The sequence below is a fragment of the Delphinapterus leucas genome, chromosome 5 (assembly GCF_059928025.1).
Source record: "Delphinapterus leucas isolate spDelLeu-1000000601 "Yukka" chromosome 5, BTC_Dleu_Yukka2, whole genome shotgun sequence".
In the NCBI taxonomy this organism is placed as follows: Eukaryota; Metazoa; Chordata; class Mammalia; order Artiodactyla; family Monodontidae; genus Delphinapterus; species Delphinapterus leucas.
Genome location: NC_143133.1, coordinates 90359528 through 90378523, shown reverse-complemented (window position 1 = coordinate 90378523; position 18996 = coordinate 90359528). Strand labels below are relative to the sequence as shown.

At 34.9% G+C, this 18996-nt stretch overlaps 1 protein-coding gene across 4 annotated transcripts in view; it reads right to left on the bottom strand.

Annotated features, from left to right (window-relative positions):
• Positions 1–18996, bottom strand: part of USO1 (USO1 vesicle transport factor) — a 92109-nt gene that overhangs the window by 48974 nt on the left and 24139 nt on the right. For 3 of the 4 annotated variants that reach the window (XM_089912057.1, XM_089912058.1, XM_089912059.1), the window contains exons 2-4: positions 15502–15588; positions 15360–15424; positions 8277–8353 (exon numbers count right to left, since the gene is read on the bottom strand). In XM_089912057.1, the coding sequence (XP_089768183.1) occupies positions 8277–8353; positions 15360–15424; positions 15502–15588 (229 nt within the window). The remainder of the gene's footprint in view (positions 1–8276; positions 8354–15359; positions 15425–15501; positions 15589–18996) is intronic. The other variant, XM_089912060.1, reaches the window with a different exon arrangement.

Below are 18996 nucleotides of genomic sequence, written 5' to 3'. Positions count from 1 at the left end.
AATTGTTATATACTCACATAACAAAATATCAATACTACTCAGCAATAAAAAGGACTAACCTATTGATATACACCATGAATGAAACTCAGAATAATTATGCTGGGTGAAAGAAGCCAGACCAAAAAAACCAAAAAGAGAGTATATACTGTATGATCTCATTTACATAAAATTCTAGAAAAATGCAAAGTAATCTACAGTAATCACAGATCTATGATTGATGAGGCTAGGAGGAGGAATGGATTACAAACAAGCACAAAGAAACTTGGATACGTTCATTATTTTGGTGGCGGTGGTGATGGTTTCATGGGTTTATACATGTCAAAACTCATGAAATTGTACAACTGTACATTTATTATATTTCAATTATAATTCAATAAAGCTGTGTGTGGGGAAAAGAAATCCAATTGGAGATATCAAGTAAGTATTTGAATATACAATTATGGACATCAGTGGAGAGGTCTGGGTTGGACACATATATTTGAGAGGCAAGCATACAGACTATATTTGAAGTCACAAGCCTAGATGAGATCACCAAAGGAAAGAATAGAGAAGGAAAGAAATCCGTGCCCTGGAATGTTCCAATGTTAAGAGGCTGGGGAGACGAAAGAAAACAGCAAAGGAGACAAAGAAAAAGTAGCGCCATGAGACAGAAAGAAAATCAGGGGACAGTGGAGACTGAGAAATGAGTGAAAAAGTGTTTCAAAGAGAAAGGAGCAATTAACTGTCAAGTACTATCTCTGAACATGAAAGAGAAATGAGAAATTGCTAAAAGACAAAAGAGAAATTGCTAACACAGACAAAAGTAATTTGTTTATGAACAGAATGGCTAGGGTATGGAGTAGTCAAATACTTTCTTGAGAGGCAATACAGTAAAAAGGAAGAAGCTCACAAAGGTTTTTGAGTCAGACCAATTAAGCCCATATTCATCCATTTAGTCACATTACTTTGGGCAAATAGCCCAGATATATCAAGGTTCAGTTTCCTTAATTGTAAAATGGGAACAATTTTCTTTCACACAGGGTTTTATTTGAGGATTCAAAATAAGTATTGATAAAACATGTAGCACAGTACTTGGTGAATAATAAGTGCTCAACTAACAACAGCAACATCATCATCTCTAAAGCAGGATTTCTCAACCTCGGCACTATTGACAATGACATTGTTGTGAGAGACTCCCTATGCATTTTAGGATGTTTAGCAGCATCCCTGGCCTTTACCCACAAGATACCAGTTGCACTCCCTTACGAATCCTCAAGTTGTGACAACCAAAAATATTTCCAGACGTTAACAAATGTCCTCTAGGTGGCAGGAGGGGCCAAACTGCCCTTAAGAACCACAGTCCTAAGATTTATTATATGCTATACATGTACATGTACTATCAAGTTTTGTTTCTTTTGGCTGCGCCACACGGCTTGTGGGATCTTAGTTCCCCGACCAGGGATCAAACCTGGGCCCTCGGCAGTGAAAGTGCAGAGTCCTAACCACTGGACCACCAGGGAATTCCCTCAAGTTTTAATATTATACAGAACATAAATCTTCTTTTGATGATTCAAAAAAATTTTGAGATTCTTGTAAGGTTACTATTAATATTATCACCAAGATGCAAAAGATGTTTAAAGAAACGTATATCCTATGATATTCCCAGAAACATGCTTGTCTGTAAGCAAATCCTGTTATTGATATTTTACCTTATATCTCTTTCTCATAAGAGTTGCATGCAATCTCCCAAAATAAGTAGTTACTTGAGTTTATGGTTGTTTGGATGCCAAATAAAAATAAATTTCCTGGATTTGTAACATTAGTAAACTATTAATTTTTGCCCTTCAAGTTTAATTTTTTAGATTAATGGTGGCTTCGGAAGAATTGTTTAGGGAAGCAGTCATTATCTCCACTGAAACATTTCCATTATTTCAGGAAAAACAGATAGAGGGGGGCAAAACAGATAGCTTGAAAGCTATCTACATGTTACTGCACAATTATTATGTCAAGGGTATTAAGTTAAAGTGGCAAAGGCTTGATGCTACAAAGGTCTAATATTAATCAGAAGGAAGTCTAATACTCAAACATAACTAGCGTGGACTCAAGGGACGATATCTATCATTGATCTGCTTAAAAGATTTCCTGTTGTTCCATTGGGAGCAGACAAAATCCTGTGCCCTAATTATTCAAACATCTCTGAACGTAAAATTTTGCATGGTACATTGTGGTTTTCAATGCTCAAAGTTGAATTTACCATGGAGTTGGAAAAAAAACTCAGACTGGTTAAGTAGCAAGAGTGCACACCCTTCCCATTTTATTTGCAAGGTGACATGATGATGGAAAGGGAGATGACAAATTGGAAAAGATATGGAAATTTGGGAGCTAATAAAATCTCCTGAAAATCTCCCTCTTTGGAATCAGCTATGAATAAGAGCCCTGATTCCCATGGTATGGTAGGTAAATGCCCTGTATACAATAAAATTTCACAAGATTCGCTGGGCTAATGAGCCTAACTTGTTTTTACCTACCCTGGAACCCTAACAAACCATGGTTCTGTGGCGGATGGTACCAAGAACAAATACCTAGCCAAATTCTAATGAAATTCTATAGATAAAAAAGCAGATAAAGAAAACTACAAAAAGTGGCCCACATATGTGAAAACAGCTCTCCAAATACATGAGAAATCTATGTTGAAAAGGCAAGTAACTTAACTGTCTCCACCTTAGAACTGTTTCCCTCTAGAAACTACTATCACAGCAATGCAACGACCTAATTGCGATGCTTTGTAGGGCTATTTTGCATTTGCATATTTTCATATTTATTGCATGAAACAACACTTGGGTATATAATTAATAAAATGCTTTTGAAATATAATTTATTTTACAATGGTTTTTATTTGAGTGGTGTGAATACAGTAGAGAATATAAACTCAACTACAGGGACAAGACAGTAATGTACGTAAACGAAGCAGGCCAGGTATAAGGCTACAGAAAGGATGGAGAGTACGTGCCCGATCTAAGGAAAGCAGCAGTTACTCAGCTCCAGCTGACTCTGCCGTGGGAGAATGCAGGCCCAGGTGTTGTCGGTCTTCAGATTTTTTAAAAAGAGAAGTTTAAAATCTAAAAACTGATGCAAAACCTCCAAATTTTTAATATTAGGAACTTATTATTTAAAATACTAAGTGGCCAATCTTGCTTATAAGACAGATAATGCCCTTGGGCCCAAAGATTGTGACTTCTAGAGAAGAGCTCAAAATAAAATTCATTGACATTTGGGAGAATATTCAAAGACTTGTAAGTTAATCTTAAAAGGAAGGGAGGAAGGGCTTTCCTGGTGGTGCAGTGGTTAAGAATCCGCCTGCTAATGCAGAGGACACGGGTTCGAGCCCTGGGCCGGGAAGATCCCACGTGCCGCAGAGCAACTAAGCCTGTGCGCCACAACTACTGAGCCTGCGCTCTACAGCCCGTGCTCCGCAACAAGAGTAAGCCACCGCAATGAGAAGCCCGCACACAGCAACAAAGACCCAATGCAGCCAAAAAGAAAGAAAGAAAGAAAGAAAGAAAGGGAGGAAAACCATATACAGACTTGACGGATTCTTCCCATGAAATATTTAAAAAATGCTGAAATATTTTTATGTGGATAAATACAAACAATTAAGCTGTGGGTTTAAGCCTTGGTTAGCATTTCTCGAAATGCAGGATTGTGTGGCATGTTAACAGGTATCTCATGAAAGCAAGTGCAGGTGTAAAAATGTATTTGGATTAAACAAAATTGAACAGGTTTCTTTATTGCAGGATCCTCAGTATTTACTATACGAATGTAAATTTTGTGAAGTTTCAGAGCGGGATTATACTATGTTACGTTTATTTAACATAGACAACTTTTAATACAGAGAACTCTAGGTCTTTTGTGCTATACTTTAAGGAACACAGGTTTAACCCAAGAAAAAGCTTAATTCAGTGTATGCATTGAGCACATGCTAATAACTTAGCAGGAAGTAGACTTAATACTGTACATTCAATTTATTCTGTAGCTATACTGTATAAAATACTATAGCTTAGCAGTATATAATTAAGATCTATGTTTTGAATTGAACTAGTAAAATATGATCCAGTTCCAGGAATCTACAGCTCCTTCTGGTTTAACATTGTCAACTAAAAAAGTGTTAGTGAGATATACTCTACTTCCTTTAAGTTATAGTCTTAAGACAGCACTTCTGAATTTTAATGTAGAGTCCTACAAAGCTTTGCTAAGCAATTAAAGTAACATACAAAGCTATTTTGATGTAGAAGTAAATTAAGCTAAAACTACTACATTAATTATATCTAAAGGTTGTAAACCAAAACTAGATTCATGAAATATTATATCTATTTCACATGTAAGCAAAGGTGTGAGACAATTAACCATCCTTTCTCATCCAATATATTTTAAAAATTCTACAGCTGAGTCTATTTTTTACATCCTATAGCTGATAGGATGATATAGCTGATACTTGGTATACTTATCATAACCTGTAAAAGTCAATGTCCCTTTACTGTAAGATAAATGAAAAATTAAGAATAAAATGGCCCTTTGATATTATAGTGAAAATAAACCTATGACAGGTACATGAAATTAAAGATTGCTTTTTAAAAAGTCCTTATATACCTCTGGAAACATTTCAGGCCTATTTATGTAACTGGCTTTTAACTAAATATTTGTATATACATTTATTCTTCATATGTATTTAGTTGTATTTTTTCCAGTGGTATAAACAATATTAAAAAACATTCTGGGGCTTCCCTGGTGGCGCAGTGGTTGAGGGTCCGCCTGCCGATGCAGGGGACGCGGGTTTGTGCCCCGGTCCGGGAGGATCCCACGTGCCGCGGAGCGGCTGGGCCCGTGAGCCATGGCCGCTGAGCCTGCGCGTCCGGAGCCTGTGCTCCGCAATAGGAGAGGAGAGGCCACAAAAGTGAGAGGCCCGCATACCAAAAAAAGAAACAAAAAACAAACATTCTGGACCTTCTCTTTGGAACTCCACTCTATATCAAGTTCGTAACCCATATTATGGAGGACAAAACGGCTTTATAGAAAGAGATATTCTAATAAAAGTAGTCCTATCTCAGAGGGAATATCAAGTAACCTTCTTTTACACTGTGGTCAATTAGTTAAACAAGTACACCTATTTTTTTTAACATTTGTCTGCATCGTATAAACTAGTTATATAAATTATAAGATTTAATAAAGAATCTAGTCAGAAAAATGGCCATAATTTATTAAATCAGAAATCTATGGAATACAAAAAAATGTATCAAAAAAAATCCTGTTACCCTACTCACTAGACAATACTATGTAATTTACATGATCACAGGGTTTTCATTTTCTCATCTTTTTAGAAAAGACAAAAATGTCACCTACCTCACAGGTTGCTATGAGGATCAAATAAGATAATTGACATAAAAGCCTGTAAAATTTAAAGCTCTATACAAATATGATGAAATAATAATAGAAACAACAGCTACTGATCTGTACTACTCAACAAGGAAATAGCACTGTCACAAGAGTCAAGGCATAGTGCTCAATATTATCTGCTTTCAAACAAGGGGTTCAAATTTCACAAAAGGTAATGCTATACAGCTTAATAAGTTAGTTTCTTTGTTAGTTTCTCGTTAGGTATAGGCAATTTTGTTATGTACCATTTTAAACTTACTTTAGAAAAGGATTTTTTCTTCCTCATTTTAAAAAGTTAAGGATCTCATGAAAAATGGTAAAACAAAATAAAATGTGGTTACTTAAATTATGAGGAAAAGAAGTATAATGTTAAAAGTAAATGGAACTTGAAAAGGATCACCAGAAAAAAGAAAGACAGTATTGGTGAGTTTTATAAATTAATATAAAAAATGTCAGTAACCAGACATTATTGTGCATGCATTATTTTAAAGGGACAATATCAACATACAAGTATTCTCTGAACTGGAATACCTTCCAGTTCTTATTGAATATAGGTAAAATTTATATGTATACATATATATGTATACATTTTCAAATATTATTTTTATTTTTAAATAAACTGCCTCAAAATTTTTTCCCCAGGAAGTATATAAAAAGTAATTCGAATAGATTGTCCTACCAGAGAAAAAGTTTAATTTTGTTAAAATATGCACTAGAATATTTTCTGTGTTCTGGACAATAGATTTAGTAGCCATAGAAACAATAAATAGTAATATAAGATTATCAAATATTCCTCTTTCATGAAGAAATTCATATATAGTGAAACAAATCTCAAGACTTTTTGTACCAGCCAGAAGAAACTCACTTGACAGTGTCCTTTTATATTATCAGAAATTATGCCTAAAAGCATCATGCATATTAAATGCAATCTTTTACCTTCAACATCATCTGAAAAGGTAGACAGAAATAAATAAAAAGTGGGTGATAAAAAAAAGTTTCTTATGTAATAGTATTCACAATAAAATAAATAAGAGCTTAAAAACATCAAATAAACAATATAATCTCTTGAAAGAAGAGACTCATACTCATTTTACTCAAATCTGAGATATCCTAATAGAGATATAGCATATGCTATAAATGTAGGATTATGAGACATATTTATCAATAAATTGAAGGGTTATTAAAATATCCTCAAGGTAAAGAACTCTAAAATGAAGTTCATTATGGCAGCTAAGAATTATCTTTTAATGAAGCAGTAAAGAGAGAGTATCAATAACAGAACTGAGGGCCATATTTCTCAATATCTAGATTTTAAAAAATTGACTCTTTCAGGCTATTACCCTAACTTCATATTTTAATCTTTCCTAGAAGAAATGATTCTACTACTGTTTCTCCAAAGAATCGTTTATCCTGTTTCATCCAAAGAATCATTTTTAGATGTTGAATTAAAAATAAGGAGCCCAAATACCTTAAGAGAAGCAAAAAGTTAGACTTTAAACATTATTAGATTGCAAATTTATAATAAAGGAAAACTACCTAATTGATGCTATATAGTTTTTTAAAACACAAAAATTATCACTACAAACTAGAAAAGAGCTAAATTTTCCATCTGAAACAACTAAGAAGAGTCTTTTTCTTTAATGTTTTCTAACAAGTGTATTGTATCTAATTTTCTCATCTGAGAAATGACTAGGAGAAGTATCTTTATCTTCAAAGTGTGTTCTTGCGTGTACTGTATTTAAGTATTGTCATGTGACTGACAGCCTCTTTTTCCATGGGAACCAAATTATGTTTACTAAATATTTTCTACTAAAGAAATTAATAAAGTCAAATTGTCACCTAGATATCACAGAGAAATAAAAATTTAAGAAAAAGGATATTCAAGTCTAAGAAATTGTGACTATTCAGGACAACCTAGTTTCAAATGTTCCTACTACTGGTATTTTGTGAAGTTAATATCTACATATATTTCTGTTCTACTTTTATTTCAATAAAATATGTGCAAACTCAATATTATCTACATTTCCTTATGCCTTGTCTACTCCGATTTTGGAAGACCCTATAACTTCCGTCTAAATTAGACTTATAAAATGCATGAATATTGCCCTTCTGATTGTCTAGAAAAATGAAAGACCCACTGTGTCCTACTACAACAGCCAATGTGATATGAGGAAAGCACTCTTCAACAGCACTGTAAAATGTTACTCAGTGCATGTTTATACAATAAATGGAACAAAATGTATAGGCTTCCAGTCAAGTATTTCACATGCTGGGAGTTCCCTGGTGGGCCTAGTGGTCAGGATTCCAGGCTTTCACGGCTGTGGCCTGGGTTCAGTCCCAGGTCTGGGAACTGAGATCCTGGAAGCTGTGTGGTGTGACCAAAACAAAACGAAACAAAACCTTCTAAATTTAAAAAACTGTTGCTCTTTATAAGTTAACATAAGTCTTATGTGAAAAGTTTAAGTATATATCAGGAAAAACCCTCTAACTTCATACTGCTCACCAGGTAACATATAAATAAAGTAGTTTGATTTTTAATCAATAGCCAAAAATGATTATTTAATCTAGAGAATGCTAATATTCATTCTGCTCAACTAAAATCAATACAAAGAGAGGGAAAAATATTTTTTAAAAAAGAAGCATCTAATTCCATCTCCTATTCACATACAAAGCAATCATCTTAAAGATATTTTTCTGGAACTAAGCTAATGTCTTCCCTTTACTGATGAAAAACAAAAACCAAAAAAAGAAGAAAAAAAGAAAAAATCCTTATAAATACATTTATAAAATAAACTCAACCTTAAACCAGCAAAATTGGCACAATCCAGTTGATTTTATGTACAGAGAACACAGTAAAAGAAACTTACCTACTTCTTCTTCTTCATCATTAGATATTATATTATATAGTGTGTCCAAAGCATAACCTATTATTTCAGAATCCGAACTGGAAGAAAGAAATTATTATACTTATACAATGCTAGTTAGAGTATAGCTGTTATGACCATTTTATACTCTTATTTAACAAGACTGTAGGAAACATTAATCCCATTTCTGAAAACCTACCCTAAGAAAATATCAGAGTGCAAACTGTGAAGATGTATAAAGGTTCATTTTTATTTATAATAGTGAAAAATTAGAAGCAACCTAAATGTCCAATAATTTTTTTAAAAAGTGTGGTAAATCCATACCTATAGCAGCAATTATAAAATGTATTTTTAAAGAATGTTTAATGACATGGTAATTAAAACACCCTTGATTTAGTGCCAGTAGGAAAAAACTGAATATTAACAATTAATGTGCAGAATGATCCAATCTAGCAAAAAATATATATATATACATTCATGTGTCAATATATATTTTAAGAAAACCTTATAAATAAATTTGTAAAATAAACCCAACTTTAAAACCAGCAAAATTAGTACAAGCCAGGTAATTTTATAAGTCTGTGTGTATGTTTACATATATGCTTTATAATATATATATAATCTTTATATAACACATAAAATGTTTATATAAACATAACAGTGTTATCTCTAGTTGGACCTCTAGGATTTGTTTCCCTGATTTATATCTTATTTTCTAAAAAAAAAAAAAACTTATGGTAAACATGTACTATTTATAATATCAGGAAGTGTAAGTTTTCTTTTTTTCTTTTCTCTTTTGTTTCAGGAAGTATAAGATTTTTTAGTTGTTGATAAACAGACGAATTTTGAAAGCGTGATGGAGGATGATGGCATTTAGAGTGAAAAGTAAGAGTGAGATACAGGTCAGAAAGATTCAGTGAATATGAAGAAGTGACTAGGAGTGAAAGCAAAGATGAGGGACAAAAGGGGTCACAACCAGAGGATATAAATCTCAAATGAAGTGGGTCTTTTGAATTATTATTATTTATCATTCTTGTTTTTGAGAAATTTTGAGGGACATCTTTTAAGAGACTATTGAGAAAGTAGGAACAGAAGGGAACTTCCTGAAAATGAAAATCCAACAACTAACATATGTAATGGTGAAGGACTAAATGCTTTACCCCTAAGATGAGGAACAAGATAATGATGTCTCTTCCAGCCACTTCTATCCAACATTGAACTTGAGGTTCTAGCTCGAGCAATTAGGCAAGAAAAGGAAATAAAAGGCATACAGATTGGAAAGGAAGAACTAAAACTACACCTATTCCCAGATGACATGATCTTGAACACAGAAAATCCTAAGGAATCCACTAAAAACCTATTAGAACTAGTAAACAAATTCAGCAAAATTGAAGGACATATGCTCAATATATTAAAAAAAATCAGTTGTATTTCTGTATACTATCAATGAACAATCAGAAAATAAAATTAAAAGAACAATTCCATTTAAATAACATAAAAAAGATTTAAATACTTTGGAATAAATTTTACTAAAGTACAAGACTGAAAACTACAAAACACTGTTGAAAGAAATTACCTAAAATTCAAATAAATGAAAAGATAATCTGTGTTCATGAATAGGAAGATGTAATGCTGTTAACATGGTAATATACCCCAACTTGATTTACAGATTCACACAATCCCTATAAAAATCCCAGCTGCCAGCTGATCATAAAATCTGTATGGGAATTCAACGTATCCAGAATAGCCAAAATAATCTTCAAAAACAAAAACAAAGTTGAAGGACTCACATTTTCTGATTTCAAAACTTACCGCAAAATTATAGTAATCAAGACTGTGGCACTGGCATAAGAATAGACATAGAGATCAACAGAATAGAGAGCCTAAAAGTAAAGTCTAACATTTATTTCAATTGATTTTTGGCAAGGATGCAAAGACCGTTCAATGAGGAAAGAACAGTCTCTTGAACAAATGGTGCTAGGACAACTAGATAGCCACATGCAAAAAACTGAAGCTGGACCCCTACTTCACACCATATACAAAAATTAACTCAAAATGGGATATAAGATCTAAATGTAAGAGCTAAAACTATAAAACTCTTAGAAGAAAACACAGGTACAAATATACAAAGCATTAGATTAGGCAATGGTTTCTTAGATTTGACACCAAAAGCATAAGCAAGAAAAGATAAAACAGATAAACTGCATTTTGTCAAAATTAAAAACTTTTGTCCTTCAAAGGACACTATCAAGAAAATGTCCTTTGGGGCTTCCCTGGTGGCGCAGTGGTTAAGAATCCACCTGCCAATGCAGGGGACACGGGTCTGAGCCCTGGTCCAGTAAGATCCCACATGCGGCAGAGCAACTAAGCCTGTGCACAACTACTGAAGCCTGCGCGCCTAGAGCCCATGCTCCGAAACAAAGAGAAGCCACCGTGATAAGCCCATGCACCGTAATGAAGAGTAGCCCCTGCTCATCGCAACTAAAGCCTTCGTGCAGCAACGAAGACCCATCGCAGCCAAAAAAAACCAAAAAAACAATAAATAAATTAAAAGAAAAAAGTGTCCTTTGACGACCCAAAGAATGGGAAAAAAAATATTTGCAAATCATGTTAAGGGACTTGTATCCAGAATGTATACATACAATTGAATAATAAAAAGACAAGTAACCAAATTAATAGCAGGCAAAAGACTTAGACATTTCTCTAAAAAAGATATACAAGGGGACTTTCCCGGTGATCCAGTGGTTAAGACTACACGCTTCCACTGCAGGCGGCCCGGGTTCAATCCCTGGTCAGGGACCTAAGATCCCACATGCCTCGGGGCCAAAAATAGTAATTAAAAAAATTAAAAAGATACACAAATGGTAAATAAGTACATGGAAAGATACTCAACATCATTAGTCATTAAGTAAATACAAATCAAAACCAAAATAAGATGCCAAGTTCACCCACTAGGATGGCCATTTTAAGAAAGGGACAATAACAAGTGTTGGTGAGGAGAAATTGGACCTTTATACACTTCAGTGAAGATATAAAATGGTGCAGCCTCCATGCAAGAGTTTGGCAATTTCTTAAAAGGTTAAACCACATGACTCAACAATTGCATTCCTTTGTATAAAACATATGTTCACACAAAAACTAGTACACAAATGTTCATAATAACGTTATTCATAACAGCCAATAAACGGAAATATCCCAAATGTCTGTCAACAGAAGAATGGATAAACAAAAATGGTATATCCATACAATGGAATATTATTCAGACAGAAAAGGGATGAAATACTAATACATGTTATAACACGGATGGACCTTGAAATATTATGCTAAGTGGAAGAAGCCAGACACAAAAGCCACACATTGTATGATTCCATTTACATGAAATGTCCAAAACAGTCAAATTTATATAGACACAAAGGAGACTGGTGGCTGCTAGGAACTGCGGGGAAGAGGGAATAGGCAATGACAACTAATGGATACTGGATTTCTTTTGAAGCGATGAAAATGTTCTAGAATTAGATAGCAGTGATAGTTGTACAACTTTGTGAATATACTAAAACCATTGAAATGTACACTTAAAAAAAAACAACAAAAAACTACTGAGGTGTCATGGTTTGGAAACAGTTTCCATCAGACAACTTTCAGGCCCTGAGTGTGGGACTTGGGAGAACTAGCAGTCTCTCCTCAAGATGGCTATAAGAGAAGCAGACCCATGGACAGATGGAGAGTTTCAAGCCAGGCCAAGAAAGGGAACACAACTCTCTGTGATGTAGCCAGGCATGAAGGGGATTCAGTTGAAGGATTCTGAGAGTGTTAGTTAGGCCAAGAGCAGAAGCATAAAAGAGTAATGAAGATGAGAAGTGGAAAGAGATGGCTGCAGAATATAGACCTTTGCAATCAATGAAGTTAAGAAAACACTCACAGAACATTTTGAGAACAGAAGATAACAGATAAGTATTGGAAGCAAATGGAAAGGGAATTTAGCACAAGAGAAGGAATGAAACACAAGAAGGCTCAGAGAAGTTTGGCTTTGTTTGTTGCCTAAGGGTCATAATAAAACACCCATCAGCCTCTAACGTGATCAATTATTAGTTCACACATTCACCAGGCTATATGGTATACCTTATTTCTAAACATGGTGCCTGGCACATAGTAAATGTGCTATAAATGTTTTAAAAAATATATTTCTTAACCTTTATATCAAGAGTATCTACACATTTATTTTCTACTGTGCACTAAAAATGACAATAAGGGCCACTTTACATAGAGGTAGATTCTGTTTTCCATATCAAGATGTTAGTCGTTTCATTACCAACTTTATAAGACTCAGTGAGAAAATGTATACATAAAGACACATGAAATAAAAAAAAGAAAAATTATATGTATGTATAATAATCACACTGAAGTTTTTTTGACCTAAGGCCCATTTTCTCATAACTTGGAATATTGTTTAAAGCAGGTAACTAACTTGGGTTATTTTATTAGTTTTCTACTGATGCTGTAATAAATTACCACAAACTTAGTGGCTTATATAATACAAATATAGTACCTTACTGTTCTGGAAGTCAGAGGTCTGAAATGGGTCTCACTGGACTAAAATCAAGGTCTCAGCAGGGCTGCCTTCCTTTCTGATGGCTTTAAGGGGAGAATCCATTTTCCTTGCCTTTTCCAGTTCTAGAGGCCTCCTTTCATCTTTAAAGCCAGCAAAGACAGGTTGAGATCTTCTCATATCACCTCATTCTGACCTCCTCTTCTGCATTCCTCTTCTAGTTTTAAGAAGCCTCAGGATTATACTGGGCCCACTTGGATAACCCAACATAATCTCCCCTATCTCAAAATCCATAACCTAATCATATCTTCAAAGTCCCTTTGCCATCTAAGGTAACATTCATAGGTTGTGCTGATAGAATATAAATATCTTTGGGGGAACCATTACTCTGCCTACTGCAGTTGCCCACTCTGGTGTTAATAAAACAGACAGTCCTGACATATCCAGTGGATTTATTCAAACACATTAGAATTAGTTGGATATGAAAGGTAGCCAATGTGGGTCACACTGAGGAGGATAGAAAAGGTTCTAATTGGTATGAACAAGCAGCTGGGCATTGCTGAAATATAATTAAAAAAGGGGTTATGAGGTTAGACAAGCAGCATCTTGATCTTTAAAAAGCTTATATGCTTTGCTTTGTTCGAGGAACTTGGACTTCACACTGCACGGAGCTGTGAAATACATTAAATAGGTGAGTGACAGAAGATTTACATTTCAGACAGAAATGTAAATGAAATGAAATTCTTGAAATGAATGGAAGGACAAAGAGATCAGAGGCAAAGAATACAGTTTGAGGTGGTGGTGTTTGTTTTTTTTTTTAAATTAATTAATTTATTTATTTTTGGCTGTGTTGGGTCTTCGTTTCTGTGCAATGGATTGCTCTAGTCGCTGGAAGCAGGGGCCACTCTTCATCGCGGTGCACGGGCCTCTCACTATCGTGGCCTCTCTTGTTGCGGAGCACAGGCACCAGACGCGCAGGCTCAGTAGTTGTGCCTCACGGGCCCAGTTGCTCCGCGGCATGTGGGATCTTCCCAGACCAGGGCTTGAACCCGTGTCCCCTGCACTGGCAGGCGGATTCTTAACCACTGTGCCACCAGGGAAGCCCGTGGTGGTTTTAAAATATGTCAAAAACCCCTCTTTGATACAGCTCCTTTCAAAAGGTGGACCCTAATTCTCCTCTTTTTAAGTGTAGGCTGTATTTATTTACTTGCTTCTAATAAAATAAAATGTGATGGGATTGATGATATGTGACTTCTGAGACTAAGTCCTACAAGGCATTGTGGCTTTGTTCTCTCTCTAGGATCACCTGCTCTGGGAGAAGCCAGTTCCCATATCATGAGGATGCTCAAGCAGCCCTACAGAGAGAGCAACAAGGTGAGGTACTGAGGCCTCTTGCCAACAGCAGTGTTAGTGAGCCATCCTGGAATCAGATACTCCAGCCCCAGTCAGGCCTTCAGATGACTGTACTCCTGGCTGACATCTTGCATGCAACCTCATGAGAGACCCTGAGCCAGACCACCTAGCTAAGCCACTTCTGCATTCCTGATCCACAGAAACTGTGACATTAATATTTGTTATTTTGAGCCAGTAAGTTTTGAGGTAATATGTTATGCAGCAATAGATAACTAATACAGCGGCTATGAAAATGGCTTAAGTGATTAATATTGAGAGCCAGAACTAAGACCAACAATGGAAATCAAGAAAATTCACGGATTCCAGCTTCTTTTTTGTCTGGATGGGCATAATGCGTAAAGGAGAGGGATAAGTTCAGCACAAATCCTCCAGTTTCCTGTTTTAATGGAAAGGTGCTAACTGGGATGAACTTGGGTCAAAAGGCAGTTGAAGTGGATTGGGTGGGTAGGGGGGATGTGTGGAATAGGAGTAGGACAACTAGAGACAAATTAACTTTTGAACATTTATAATTTAAGATACCTTGGAGAGCTCTTGATATGGCAGAGAAGTCTGTTGAACAGCTAAAGCTTTAGGATATATTTATTAACTAGGGGTAAGATTTGAAAGTTATTCATGTATAGTTGTTAATTAAAACCAAAGAGGCAGATACTCTCTTAAAGAGAAATTGAAAGAGCAAAAACTACGCTGAGTGATTTTTCCCTTAAGACATCATTCTATTAGTACAGTTTATTTCTCTCCCCCCCAAAACAAAGTCTGGATAATTGATATACCATAATATTCATATTATATTATAGAACAGTACATTATAGTATATCTGAATGAAAATCAACACATTCATTTGGTCAATTCAAACTCCAAATTTTAAGCCTTTAATTAGCAGTAACTTCATTATATTTTTATATAATGGAAAACTTTCAACCCCTGAAGGTTGAGATTATGTCTGTCCTAATGCTTAATTAGCACAGTGGTTTGCACCTAGTATCCAATAACTGTTTATTGAAATGACAACTGAAAGTAAAAACTTAATAGCCTTAACATGTCAATCATTTCTGGAATAGTGACTCTAAAACAAATTAATTAAAATTTCAAGAAAAATTAGGGAGAAAAATCATTAAGTAGAGACATACCGATCTGTTTGTAAAACATGGATAAGATGTTCCATAGCTTGAATACCCACTTCCAAGCGATATTTCTGCACAAAAGAAAAATGTTATTTAAGTAACTAATATCCAACTTAATAAACCTAATAACTGATAAAGTGTTACAGACCTTAGATAATGATTTGAGAGCACGCACAGCATTTCTTCGATCATCCAGTAAAGTAGATGAAGCTACTCTATCACAAAGCTTTTGAATCTGTCAGGAAAAAAATGAAATAGCATTAATAGAATAAAAAGAACAAAAAAGAAACATGAAATTTTCCCCCAAATTTATACATTTGGAAAAAAAAATCAATAAATGGGATGTCATGGAAATAGTCTTTTCACAAATCGAAATAACTAGGTAGTATTATAATCTTGTTACAGAGATCAAATAGATTTTTCACAGAGACTTGAGAAATGGAAGTGGTGGAAGAGAAGTCAAATAAAGTAAGTCATATAAATTGAGGAATTAGGAGAAATTAGTAGAACCAGAGCTTTCTAAACATATCTATTACAGCTGTTTGAACCAAGAGGGTTGCATAATCCATTAGGGTTACGGTATATGATGGGAAGTTAATAAAAAAAAATTAAAATAACGATTGTTTACATCATAACTTCACCCTAACGTTTCCACTATATATTTGAACAAGAAAAGTCAGAACTGTTTATCAAAAATTTAAAGTGTGCCTCAAAATTTAGAAGGGTGAAATGTTCCAAGCTTTTAATAAATTTGCAGGAATTAAAACTTGAACTGAACTTTAAAATAAACCTTGGAGCATTATTTACAATAGGAAAAAACTGGAAACAACTGTCCATCAAGAGAAGAAAAACTAAATAAATTGTGGTACATTCTTCAGTTGAATACTATGCAGCTACTCAAAAAAATTAACTCTACTGACATGAAAATACTGTGATTTAATAAATAGTGGGGAAAAAAGAGCAAGTGGTAAAACTATATGTAAATTGTGAGTCCACTGTAGTAAAAGTACCAAACTGTATGTGTATGTAAAATTGCATTAAAAAATAATTTGGAAACTTAAAACTAGAGAAAATCCTCGTGACTTTAAAGTAGGCAAAGTTTTCTCAGACACATACTAAGAGTATAATTGATAAAAGAAAAACATGGTAGTTTGGACTTCATCACTCCTGTTCTTCAAAAGACAGTGTTAAGAGAATGAAAAGACAAGCCACAGAATAGATGAAAATACTTGGAAAACATCTGATAAAGAACGGTTTTTAAAACCACTATACTCAGGTCCTTTACAGCTCTAACAGTTTGTTACAATTTTATTATTATTTATTCCTTAATGACAGTTCTTGGTAAGATTCTATAAATATGAGTTTGGCATAGCACAAACTTTTGCATCCTATGTATTGAAATTAATGGCTTAAATACATATAGTGTTTTCCAAATTATGTTCTATAGACTTCCAGTGTCCCAGAAGATATCAACAGACTTCCTATGATCACAGAACCAGTGGGAAACACAAGGTTATACAAAATTAAATATGTTGGGCTTCCCTGGTGGCGCAGTGGTTAAGAATCCACCTGCCAATGCAGGGGACGAAGGTTCGAGCCCTGGTCCGGGAAGATCCCACATGCCGCCGAGCAACTAAGCTCGTGTGCCACAACTACTGAAGCCCGCGCACCTAGAGCCCATGCTCCGCCACAAGAGAAGCCACTGCAATGAGAAGCCCGCGCACTGCAGCGAAGAGTAGCCCCCACAAGCCAGCACGCACCGACGAAGACCCATCGCAGCCAAAAATAAATAAATAAATATATTTTTTAAAAAAATTAAATATGTTTCTGCACTGCAGGATTTCTAGAAGTCTTTACTATGCTGATTTGAATTTCTTCATACTGCAAATGCAGTATGTCAACCGAGCTTAGCTTTACATTTTGATTTAATTCATTCATTCTACCTACTCACATTTTGAAATTATTCCTACCTTAAATTGTATTTACTTCATAGTAATTATATTGACTTTCCAAAACGAAAATAATAAAGTTTTCGCTTTATTAAATAACTGGTTGATAGTTTTTCTACAATTTTTTTTTTACCATGAAAAAAACTACATAAATATCTCCTGAGAAGAGATAAATCTCAGAACTCTCAGCTTAAAAGAATTTCTCAAGCCAAAAACAGTTTTCCTGAGTATGAGTATAATTTCTTCTACTTGGGTCTTGTACATCATTTTTTTTAAATTTTTTAATTTTATTTTTTTATACAGCAGGCTCTTATTACTCAACAATTTTATACACATCAGTGTATACATGTCAATCGCAATCGCCCAATTCAGCACACCACCATCACCATCACCATCCCCCCCCCGCGGCTTTCCCCCCTTGGTGTCCATACGTTTGTTCTCCACACCTGTGTCTCAACATCTGCCCTGCAAACCGGTTCATCTGTACCATTTTTCTAGGTTCCACATACATGCGTTAATAGACGATATTTGTTTTTCTCTTTCTGACTTACTTCACTCTGTATGACAGTCTCTAGATCCATCCATGTCTCAACAAATGACCCAATTTCGTTCCTTTTTATGGCTGAGTAATATTCCACTGTATATATTAATCACAACTTCTTTATCCATTCATCTGCGAACGGGCATTTAGGTTGCTTCCATGACCTGGCTATTGTAAACAGTGCTGCAGTGAACATTGGGGTGCATGTGTCTTTTTGAATTATGGTTCTCTGAGTATATGCCCAGTAGTGGGATTGCTGGATCACATGGTAATTTTATTTTTAGTTTTTTAAGGAACCACCATACTGCTCTCCATAGTGGCTGTATCAATTTACATTCCCACCAACAGTGCAAGAGGGTTCCCTTTCCTCCACACCCTCTTCAGCATTTATTGTTTACAGATTTTCTGATGATGCCCATTCTAACTGGTGTGATACGTCATTGTAGTTTTGATTTGCATTTCTCTAATAATTAGTGATGTTGAGCAGCTTTTCATGTGCTTCTTGGCCATCGGTATGTCTTCTTTGGAGAAGGTCTATTTAGGTCTTCTGCCCATTTTTGGATAGAGTTGTTTGTTTCTTTAATATTGAGCTCCATGAGCTGTTTATATATTTTGGAGATTAATCCTTTGTCCGTTGATTCGTTTGCAAATATTTTCTCCCATTCTGAGGGTTGTCTTTTCGTCTTGTTTACAGTTTCGTTTGCTGTGCAAAAGCTTTGAAGTTTCCTTAGGTCCCATTTGCTTATTTTTGTTTTTATTTCCATTACGCTAGGAGGTGGATCAAAAAAGATCTTGCTGTGATTTATGTCAAAGACTGTTCTTCCTATGTTTTTCTCTAAGAGTTTTATAGTGTCCAGTCTTACACTTAGGTCTCGAATCCAATTTGAGTTTATTTTTGTGTATGGTGTTAGGGAGTGTTCTAATTTCATTCTTTTAAATGTAGCTGTCCAGTTTTCCCAGAACCACTTATTGAAGAGGCTGTCTTTTCTCCATTGTATATCCTTGCCTCCTTTGTCATAGATTAGTTGACCATAGGTGCATGGGTTTATCTCTGGGCTTTCTATCCTGTTCCATTTATCTATATTTCTGTTTTTGTGCCAGTACCATATTGTCTTGATTACTGTAGCTTTGTAGTATAGTCTGAAGTCAGGGA